At 42.5% G+C, this 11,240-nt stretch overlaps 2 protein-coding genes across 3 annotated transcripts; both read right to left on the bottom strand.

Moving 5' to 3' along the window:
* Positions 1-3,116, bottom strand: hoxc5a (homeobox C5a). Its single transcript, XM_056384201.1, has 2 exons — positions 2,305-3,116; positions 1-1,081 (listed from the first exon to the last, which is right to left on the bottom strand). Exons 1-2 carry the CDS (start codon positions 2,780-2,782, stop codon positions 873-875), a joined length of 687 nt encoding a protein of 228 aa, XP_056240176.1. The 5' UTR covers positions 2,783-3,116; the 3' UTR covers positions 1-872.
* A 587-nt stretch (positions 3,117-3,703) lies between these two features.
* LOC130174411 (homeobox protein Hox-C6a) lies at positions 3,704-5,957 on the bottom strand. 2 transcript variants are annotated; one of them, XM_056384199.1, is made up of 2 exons: positions 5,331-5,957; positions 3,704-4,882 (listed from the first exon to the last, which is right to left on the bottom strand). In XM_056384199.1, exons 1-2 carry the CDS (start codon positions 5,725-5,727, stop codon positions 4,572-4,574), a joined length of 708 nt encoding a protein of 235 aa, XP_056240174.1. In that variant the 5' UTR covers positions 5,728-5,957; the 3' UTR covers positions 3,704-4,571. The 2 variants fall into 2 exon arrangements, with proteins under 2 accessions (XP_056240174.1, XP_056240175.1); XM_056384200.1 differs by having other exon boundaries at positions 3,704-4,879.
* Positions 5,958-11,240: the final 5,283 nt, after the last annotated feature.

Genomic DNA, 11,240 nt, shown 5'->3' with positions numbered 1-11,240 from the left:
AAATTTTCCCACTTTTAATTATGAGACTTTATTGGTTACAATCAACACATGAGCCATCTATCAGTTATTCTAGGCCTTGTGTAAACCAGGCACCGTGAGTTTACAAAGGAGAGGAGGAATGGCTTCATTGCACATCACAGATATCATCACACACAGTCGCTGAATTATACAGAAAGATTTCGATTCACAAGGATTATGACAGACAACATGGATGGTGCCTTCACAGAAAATCCACTCACTAACAGACACATCACACATCCAACCACTTCCTAACTTTGCACTGCAACATATTAGAGGGTCATCTTAAAAAAGAGAAGGGGAAGAGGTGGGAACGTAGCTTTTTACTGGAGGGAAGTTGAGCTGTTACAGGACAGATCATGGTCTTTATGGTTTCCAAAGCAGCCAGGATTATTTTTTTGTCTTTATTTGATTCGTTGATCTGAACCATGATGATATAGAGTTGGAAATGATTATGCATGCTGTCACCCATCCTCCACTACTCTTATCCTAATTAAAAACATAGATTATTAGTAGCGTTGTGCAGCCTTTTCTGTGCACTGCAGACCAAAGCCTTGCAGCGTGAAGGACCCAGCTCCCCTCAACCTCTTGTCCCCTTCGTGCAGTAAAGTGAGGTTATCATCGCATGGGCAGCAAATTAATTTAGAAATGTAAACCGATTGATCAAAGTGAGTGATATTCAATACATTAGGTCCCAAACTGCAGCAAGTGACACATAATTGGTGATGAAGCACACAGAGCGGTGTCATGATGTCATTGCTCCTAGCAGTTCATCCGGAGGTCAGGCGGCACTCCAGCACTGTGCAGTGTGGGGCTGAAAACGTGCTGCATGCACCCCGTTCACTGGAGCACTGTTACTCCTTCACTTTGATCTTTGAGTCCTTCTTCCACTTCATTCGCCTGTTCTGGAACCAGATTTTGATCTGCCTCTCGTTTAGACACAGGGTGTGGGCGATCTCTATGCGCCTGCGGCGGCTCAGGTACCGGTTGAAGTGAAACTCTTTCTCCAGCTCCAGAGTCTGGTAGCGGGTGTAACTGGTCCTGGACCGCTTACCCTCCGATTCTGAAGTGGTATTAAAATAAGTTAGCTTTCAGCAGTATTATAGTCGTAAATAAATATAATAATAGGATGATAATAATATTATTACGTTCAAAAAAAGCTTAGTTATCCATAAAAATAAGCATTACAAGCAAAAATCTGTTAATTTATGTCCTCTTCCACCCTCCTTTAAAAGATCAAATATCTTTATATAACCTAATTAAACCTGAGATTACGTGCTGTGGATTCGTGCAATAAAAATTTATGTCAGGCTGATAAGGATGGTTAACTAGATGCAATAAAATATACTCAGTTTAAAGGAGGGGCCTCTACACCCTTTCACATTAAAACATTAAAAAAATACAAGACTATTCCTTAAGAAATCCTATCTCATTGTAATACGTAAAATGAGATAACTAATAGTGTGCTGGCCTCCCTGTACACACTGGCCTCGGCCTAATGCCGCTGCACAGGCGTGGAGGGTCGTGGGAGGAAAAACAGATGTGTAAAATCAAAAATAGTGGGATTAGAAAATGGAAACTGACGTCTTCCAGATATGTGTTCTATATTTGTGGACTTGGTCGTGCACAGGCGTGCTAAGTAAAGCAACAGGCCTGTGCTATTGGACGTAAATATATTTAACACCCCTGCTGTGTGCTCCTGGATGTTTGCATGTGGAGAAACACAAAACAAAAGCAGCTTCTTTTTGCAGCAGCAGCAGTAAATGTGCTCACTGTCCATCTGCAGCCTAAATAGTCAAGCAGTGGTTTGAAGGCATGGAGAAGGAGCAGCCCTATTCAAATCTTTTAGAGGTGAAAAGTTCATGATTGGGTCAGGGCATTGGTGTTTCCCAGAGTTCAATTTAAGGCTAAAGCTTCTCCCACACACACAGGCTGATAATGTAAAACATGTAGTTTAACTGAGACTACAAACAAAGGAAGGCAAAAAACTAATACTTGGAGTTGAATTTGTAATATTATTTCATAGTTTTATCACAGTTTGGTTCTCTTATCCAATTATACCACCATAAATCACCCCACAGATCACCTCTTCACCGTAACAGAGCAGGTTTACGAGCAATGGATGCCTTTGTCATAAAATTTATGACCGCGAGTTTTTATTATTTCCTGCGTTTGGCCTATAAAACTCAAGGGGGAAAGTGGAACGGGCGAAAAGAAGTGTTGCAGCGTTAAGAGTGAATAAGGGAAAGCATCTTAGTCGCACTTCAGAAAATAGGCAAACTTTACCGTGGCTCATGTGCAGTTTTGTCATCCATGGATAAATCTGTGGCCGCTGCTCACTGTCCTGACGCTGGTTCACATTTGTGTTTCGTTTCACCGATTGCGTGTTCTCCGCGTTTCTTTCGCTCTCTTGGCTCTTGTTGCCGCCGGATTTTGCGCTCCTCTCCGGGTCCCTGTCTGCCCCTCGTCCCAGCAGCGGGCTGCTGCCGTAGCTGAGCCCGCTTGCGTCCACGGACGAGCTACTGGAGACCATGGTTATCTGTGGTCCTGACGGGAGAGGAGTATCCGTATTGCCACGCAGGCTAGTTTTCATCTCCTCCCGTTCAACAGAGGTCGTAGGGACGGGACAAGTGAATATCCCGTTCACATTAACATCCTCATAGCAGCTGGACCTGCGCCCAGATAGATCGAAACTAAACATAGTGTTAGCAGAAGTTGTCTCGCTCGTTTGCCTGAGATTGGAGCTGTCAACATAAGAGCTCATTTTGAGCTGCCAGCGATACTTTCTTTTTAAACTAGAGAGGGTTGCGGGATGTATGTTGCGCTTATTTCCCTGTTTTTGTTGATCATTGCTTTTCTTTGTAGCCGCTTTTGGAAAATTCAGAGCTGTCTGCCCTAAAAAAATAATCCAGGATTTATAGGTGGAGTAGGCTTTGGTATCTGTTTTTTTAATTCTTGATCCGACGCGCGCTGCCCAAATATGGGGTATTTGTATGGGATCACGTGCACATGTTGGCCAGTCATAAATTGGCTTTGATACTCAATGGGGATATTGATGAATAGGAGAAACGTGTCCGGTAAACTTTGAGCTGTTGGTTGTTGAGGACCAGGCAGGGATCTTTAGCGCGAAAAGGGCAGGACAGTAAGACAAGAGCGTCATCTGGTGTCTGGTATGGGGCAGGACGGTCGGGACCGGCCACCGGCTCCCTGTCCCTGACACACTGCGAGTCCACCATCAGTCCCATATTATAATAATAATAATAATAATAACAATAACAATAACAATAATAATAACAATAATTATTATTATAATAATCATGTTAAGTGCACACTTGGTTAAACTCTATTTACGCACATGGACTTGAACCTTAAATGTCGCTAAAAGTGATGTTATAGTAATACAGCTACGGGAATGTCAGTGTTTCACAGTGTTTCACTTGGCTATTGAACAATAGCTCATCCCCGCGCTCCCATAATGCCAATCAGAAAGTCCCATATTTAATATTTAACAAGCCAAAATCTGCTTAAAAACTCGCTTCATCATATTATTTGTTCCCCACTTGCCTCATGGTGGAATTAAAATGTAATATCAAACCTTGGCGCGTATTTCCAAAGGCCTTTCTTTACGCCGTCATCTGACAGATGTGAGGTGGTGTAATGTTCCCAAAAACACAAAACGAGGGTGAAAGTTTTACAAATATTTTATTCCATGATACACAATTATGACAAAACATGAATTTGTAACCTCCAAACAAAAGTGAAGAATTACTAGTGTACAAATCTATTTCACAAGGAAATCCTATTGAGTCAAATGATCAGAAACAGAGGAGGGATAAGCGCAGTTTTATGTTATGCAGCGTCTATCAAAGCGGCTAAATGCACATAAGTCCTCACAGGATTTACATAATATACCGTTACTTGGATTATATACAGGCATTTCAGTTGTGTGGGACAGTGTGTGTGTGTGTGTGTGTGTGTGGATTGTTGACTATCCGTGCAACTTTCAGGTTTATGCTGGACAGTTTTCTGCGGACGATTCAAGTATAGATTGTACTGAGATCAGACCAAGTGTCCGCTCGGTCCTTCCCTTCCGTGGAATGTGCATGTACAATACTGATTTAAAGTCTGACCAACACTGTATTTTGTGAGGTGATCAAAGAGTTCACAGTGATGGATGGGGTGTGTGTGCATGTGAGTGTGTGTGTGTGTGTGGGGGGGTAAATACACAGATTTTACTGGCATGGGAAATAACACAGAAATTAATACTTCTTTTTATTTTCACAATACAAGTGTGACATTGCAATAAAAAAACCTTCAGCGTTCCACATGTCACAGGGGCCATACTGTGGCTGAAATAATCTGGATTTCTAAGGCTCAACACTCCTGTGGTTAACACGAGATATAAGTGGGAGAGCTGCGAGGAAGCCATCATGCAATGAAGTCGCTCTCAAGTCCATATAGATTTTTTTTAGGTAGTTATGTTGGGTTTTAATGGTCATCAGGTGTTTTTATTCCCACTTCTTTTTTTCTTTTTCCTTTTTTTTTTTTTTTTACTATTCTGTCTTCTTGTCCTCGTCCTTCCCTTCTTCTATTGCGCCACTGCGTTCCTCCTCTTGAGAGGCTCCTGTCTGTTCACTTCCAGTCACCGTGGAGGTCAGGTTGCTCTCCTTCTTCCATTTCATGCGTCGGTTCTGAAACCAGATTTTGATCTGCCGCTCTGTTAAACAAAGCGCATTTGCGATTTCGATGCGTCTGCGCCTGGTCAGGTAGCGGTTGAAATGAAACTCCTTCTCCAGCTCAAGTGTTTGGTAACGAGAGTATATTTGACGTCCCCTGCGTCTGTCTGTCCCGTAGCCCACTCCTGCTGAGATACAAAGTAATGTCACTCATTTCATCGTTCACATTTCTCCACATGTGAGATTAAAAAAAAACAAGCTTGCTGCTGCCTGTGGTCTGATAACACTTGAGCAGAAGTTTAGCCAGGTTGTTGCAATCAGAACTGTAATCTAATTCCACAAAGAAAAATAAACTCATTTAACTAGAAGACAAATCCTGTCTCAAAGGGCATCTTTGCTTTATTATCTAAAATAAAGAAAACATCCTAATGTATTCCGCCTGTCTCACGCTGCTGATTGTTGCTACTATATCATTCTTAAAATGAAAGCTGTTTGTTTGCACATGTAAAGGCCCATCTACAAGTCGAGGGGATACAGTAATGTTTTATGGGGTCATAAAAAGTAACTTACTCTCTTGGTAAGACATATCGTAAAACTGGCCCATTTCCTTAATTTATTTGTCGTAGTAAAACTCACCGCTGTGTGAGTTCATTCGCTGCATCCACGGGTAGATCGGGATGTTGCTTTTCTGCTCCTGCGCTCCTGCTCTTCCTTGATCCAAACTGTACTCTTGAGCAATGTGGCTTTGTGTATTGAGTCCCATGTTTGTTTGTCTGCAGCTGGGGAGCACGTCCTTGTCTTGAAGAAACACGTTTGATCCATATTCATATTGTGCCCTGCCAGACCCAAAAACGACATTATCTTGAGGAGAGTAGAAAGGTGTATATATCCGATTCTGGGTCACAGCAGCACCGTACGACGAAAAATGTCTGACTGTGTCATAGGTGGTGGAGTTTAGGGGTACGTTAGGCAAAACATCTTGACCACCGGATAAATGGCAGGAGAGCGACGGGTTTGCGAAATAAGAATTCATACCTTGCTTGTAACCCTCTCTCCAACTCTCCCCACTTCTTTATCGGTCTCTTTTCAATCTCCTTCCCAGTAAATCTCCTTCCCGTCTGTGTCAACCAACCACACCTTTCTCCAAGGTCTTCTTTTTTTTCTCGACTTTCTGTCTCTCTAACTGGACGTGGGCTACTTTGAGGATTCAATATTATTAATTTCCAATCTCCGGTTAAGACGCACAAACCCGAGTGTTATAGCCGAGGCTTGGCTCGGTGAGAGACAATATGACAATGTCAGCTGACCATTCTCCACCAATTGAGAGGCAGGAGTTGAGGAGAAACTGTAGCTTTTAGCTCAGAGCTTGAACATTAGTGCTAAATGCCGATAAACACAACGTAGAGTTGGAGTGACACACTATACAGCCTGGCTGTGTGAGAGATTTTGGACTTTAAGAGATGTGGCGTTTAAAGAGGAAGTATGATGCAAAGTGTGGCCGGTGTCACTCAGTGCAGTGATCACATTCAAAGGAAGCCGGAGGATTTGCATTGAAATACACAGGAACTCGTGTTTACATGTATCTTAAAGGCTAATTAAGTTTTAAAACCATTTACTGAGATTTAATGCAAAACCCTGAACTGAGATATTGAGTTGTTGTATTTTGTGTGTGTGTGTGTGTGTGTGTGTGTGTGTGTGTGTGTGTGTGTGTGTGTGTGTGTGTGTGTGTGTTGTCCAAAATTCACTTTTAATTGCACAACCCCACTGCAGAGATATATAAGCAACAATATCTATACGTGGTCTCATCCCGCAGGACGCGCAGCCTTTTTCTACGGGAACTAAAATGAAAATGGCCATTTATTGTTTATGTCAGCCATGTCGACGAGTTTCCAACATACTGTTAATGTTTCCATTGTGTATGAATTATCTGGCATGTGAGCAATCTCCATGTTTTTGCAGTGGACTGGGGGAGGGTGTAGGTGGTAAGAATGCGTTTATGGTGTCTCTTCTGTGAGGGCAATAAAACAAGTGACGTTCCCCAGCTCACCAACAACTATCTCTGCAGCAAAGCCCTGCAACACGAGCAGCAATCTCAACAAGCTCAGCAATGAAAGCCCCGCACAGCATGTGGAGGCATAAAGCAAAGGGGGGAAAGCGTATATAGGTCCAGTCGACTAGTCCAGAACTGCGTCTGAGAAGCTCATTTCTGCCACTCTCTTGAAAAATCTAGTGAGTTATGCGACTGTCCAGCACGCGACAGACAAAACCGTCCACAGGTCAACTGTTCACTATGAGCTGATGGCTCTCAGGTACAGTCTCTTTAACTCATAACAATAAAGAGTATACTTTCAATTTTACGCGCACAAGTAAGAGTTGAAATTACAGTAAAAACGCAACGTGTTCAAATGCCTATGCAGATGTTCTAGTCTATTTCTCCTGTTCTGATTATACTTGGACATTCCTCTGACACACACAACACAGAGGAAAGGGGAACCGATAATTATCTCAGCAGTAAATGATGGGTTTGGAAATTACTTTCGAGGTGTTTTGCAATTAAAAAAAAAGAGGAAAGAAATCTAGCAAAACTTAAGCAGCTTGTCTGAGCGAAATGTGCTGCCTCTAAATGCGTAAAAACCCACATGAATGACATTATAGACGACAGCGTCTCTCACGCTCACTTTTCTGTAATCAACGTAATTAAATGACTTTTTGTCCAGTGGACCAGAGCACATTTTTACGCCTCTAAAGCATTTTATTTTCAAATGTCAGACGCGTTAAAACTAAATAGAAAATAAACTACACACGTTCATTTGAAACTACAAATTTCACGTTATATCTTCGCTTTTCGCAACAGGTCATAATAGATATCAATAAAATAATCAATGCAGTTATTGAAAATGTCTGCTCAAAACGCAGTCGCTCTGGCTACAACAGCCTATTGGTCCACCTCATTGATTTCTTCAATGGGGTGAATACTTGCAACCTAAACGTGCAACACTGTTTGGTCTGTTGTTTGGGATCCTGGATAGACCATAAAAGAGACAAGAACAAAGAGGAGGAAGTAGCTGGTGCAATAAAAGTTTCCCTTCACCATATCCATGGCCATATGTGACATCCGCGCCGCACAGATTTGAGGCAAATGAAGCGCAAAAGTTGGAGGCTGTCTTGTCCCTCTACAGCTGACCTGGGATTATTTTCTCTTCTTCTTTTTGATATTAAGAGACGAGTCTTTTGATGACGCGGTAAAAACAAACACATGTAGCAGGATGAAAATACTCGGAGTCCCAATTTATATACAACTGGGCTATTTTCAGCCCAGAGGGGGGACAAACACAAAGTGTTGAAGACATTAAAACGTGAATTCACCACTCTACCTGCGACATGAAATTTGGATTTAATTCAAACAAAAGAAATGAAGCAGAAAATGTGATGAATGTAGTGTTTTGTAGTCGGTGTTAGTTTCTTAATTTGTCATGCTCACGATGTCAGAAACAACATGTGCGAAAGTCTTTGTTTCATTATAACAGTTTCTTTGTGTCATCACCAGGCCATCGTTTATGAAAAAAAGCTCTAAGAATTAATAGAGGATTCCAACTAAAAATATATTAAATGAAATTTGGGTTTCAAAACACTGATCTTCCTTAGGCTAATTGTAATTCACAACCTCCCCCCCAAAAAAACACGCTGGTCCATAAAGTTCAGGTTGTAAATAAAGGCTGAACAGTGAAGCCAATGTGTAGACTGGAGCGGCTGGAATGCAGCAGAGGTTGTGCCAGTGTGCAGAATTAGAAAGGTCATTCTTTCCCTCGTGTTTTATTGTTTTATTGCGGCCCGTGAGGCAAATCACATGCGCGGCTTTTGATGCAGGAGCGAAAGAGGCCGTTTGGTCCACGTTTCCACGATCTTACACAGGATATTATGACCGGCGATAAGCGCAAGAACCAAGAGGGTCTAAGACGAAAATAATTAATTATTAACAATAGCCTGGTACTAAGTACTAACCAGTAAAATTAATAATCAGCATTAATAATTCATTAATGAACAGTATGTGCTCTTCATTTGTAGTTATCTACGTGAATTTGCATTGAAACGTAAGAAAAAGATCATGCGTAACGCAAGTTTTTGTTATATTATCATTATTATTATTATTATCGTTATTATTATTATTGTTATTATTTATTATTATCATTATTATTATTGCATTTGCTGGTGTTAAATGTTCCTTATTAACATGCTGGGTCAGATTTAAATTTACGCTTTAATTAGATTCTCTGCTGAAGGCCTGACTTTTACAGCCTTCTCCCCTGCAGCACAACAGGGCCCATCCACTCCCATGAATCTATACCGCTTCTCTGCATGCCTACAGATGTGCATCAATATCCAACATCACAACATCACTCAGTATTAGTTATATGGGACCTGTAAAATTTCCTACATTATCAGCCATGATTAAAAACACAGCGAGGGAGGCAACGTCTGGTCAGCCTCTGATGCTTTTTCCTCTCCCCCGCTTCTAACCTTACTAATAAGGAGTAATTCACATACTAACAATGTAAAGCCCTCTATAAGCACTTTACCATCGCTGGCCAGCCCAATTAATGTCCGGAAGTGTTCGACTTTATGCTCGTTAAGCACTCAGAGAGCTGTTGCCCAATGAGCGCATGTTGATCCACACATCATAAATTATGACCATTAGTAGGCAAAATTTTGGTCCTGTCGGGATTTGTAAGTGAGGTTCTAAATGTGGTGATGCGGACAGATTCATGACTTCATGGAGTTTTATGTGAACCTATCTCTGGTTTTTAAAACACTGCAGGGCAAAACAATAGACTGTGGTTTTCCCCTCTTATTTTAAACCAAGATTTACCTAACAACCCAAATGGCATGCATTAAATGGACTCTCTCTCTCCCTCTCTCCCTCTCTTTCTCTCCCTGCAGGCATGGATACTGGGCAGCAGCGGACACGATCCATTGCAACAACAATGTTTCATAAGGGAAAAGCAAACAACGTGTGTAACAGTAGGTTATAAGACTTTAAAGGCTTCCAGAACGAGGCTTTGCCAATAGTTTTACAAGACTGAGACGCGGGACCGCTGCGCTTCAGCAGGGGACAGAAACACATGAAACCACTTTACAACACAAACTATATTTTGTCTCTGTACAGACAATAATAAAACACAGAGGGGGCGTTTCACCAAGCCGAGCCTCGATTAAACAAACACTTTCAACTTCAAATGCACACACACACACACACACACACACACACACACACACACACACACACACACACACACACACACACACACACACACACACACACACACACACACACACACACACACACACACACCAACTTTATTTTGGGATACAATGCAGGCCGCTCCTGCATACCATATTTTTTGCCTTTACACACACACACACACACACACACACACACACACACACACACACACACTCACAGTCTCTTTCTCTCTCTCTCTCTCTCTCTCTCTCTCTCTCTCTCTCTCTCTCTCTATCTATCTCTCTCTTATCTGTTTGTCACATGCTGAGGATATTTAGAATTTTTGTTTATTGTTTGTTTCTCAAATCTTGGCAAGAAACCCAGTTACTGAAGTTTATTTGATCCCAACTAGTTGGCACCATTCATACAGACTGAGCGCAGCTCTGTCGCCCTGCTCGCTCGGGTTAAATGCCTTTTATTATTGGTGGTGGTTTTGTTGACAATGAGGACAATTGTGATGGTTTCTGCTCATGATGTAAATAAAATGACATGCTAACTCCTCACACTGTCGTCAGTGATTATGTCACAGAGCCCGATGCCTCATTGGCCACAGATCACTGCATCTCATTGCATCAGAACAAAAACAATGAAGCAGACAGATCCCTCCTTCCTCCTTCCAAAGTCATAACAAACAAGAAAAGCAGACACTCGGAAACACTCGTGCTTGTCAGCTCGTGCAGTTACCCGAGGAGTGTGTGTATCAGCTGGGTCAGCTGACATCCGCAGTGAACCGCCGCCGAAATCCAGCGGCCATAAACAACAAGCCCCAACACCCGCCCACCTCCACATGCTATCGCTTCTGGTCGCTAGGGGGCACTGCTGAGAGCTATCTGCGTGTGTCAGTGTGTACATACTCTAGCCTGTGTGTGTGTGTGTGTGGTGTGTGTGTGTGTGTGTGTGTGTGTGTGTGTGTGTGTGTGACACGCGCGTGCGTGAAGCTGCATTTAGATCTCATTCCGGTTCTTGGCACAGACTGGATAGAACAAGTGACAACAAGCATGGGGACAAGAAATAATTAGAGCACATCAGGCAGCTCTGGACGCAGTTTGTCACTGCCTGGTCACAAGGGCCTATGAGTGATGAGAAAGTTTACTATCAGCAGGCAATTTATTACAACAGACTGGCACAGCATCTCTACAATGCTCAGCTAACGTGAGCTAGTGCACACGCAGGTGCTGCTACACCAGCCACAGAGGTACAATGGCAGTCGCTCTGGGCAACAGCAGCTTCCCAGGCTACAGGTCAGGTCAACACTACACGGAACA

The sequence above is a fragment of the Seriola aureovittata genome, chromosome 9, assembly GCF_021018895.1.
Source record: "Seriola aureovittata isolate HTS-2021-v1 ecotype China chromosome 9, ASM2101889v1, whole genome shotgun sequence".
Taxonomy (NCBI): Eukaryota; Metazoa; Chordata; class Actinopteri; order Carangiformes; family Carangidae; genus Seriola; species Seriola aureovittata.
The sequence above is the reverse complement of the archived record's forward strand: the minus strand, read 5'-3'. Positions and strand labels throughout refer to the sequence as shown.

Excerpts from the sequence above, each read along its gene's own strand:
- hoxc5a (XM_056384201.1), bottom strand. The coding sequence starts at position 2,782 with ATGAGCTCTTATGTTGACAGCTCCAATCTCAGGCAAACGAGCGAGACA. Across the intron at positions 1,082-2,304 it reads AAAACTGCACATGAGCCACG|AATCGGAGGGTAAGCGGTCC; the intron begins GTAAAGTTTGCC and ends ATACCACTTCAG.
- LOC130174411 (XM_056384199.1), bottom strand. The coding sequence starts at position 5,727 with ATGAATTCTTATTTCGCAAACCCGTCGCTCTCCTGCCATTTATCCGGT. Across the intron at positions 4,883-5,330 it reads GCGAATGAACTCACACAGCG|CAGGAGTGGGCTACGGGACA; the intron begins GTGAGTTTTACT and ends TTTGTATCTCAG.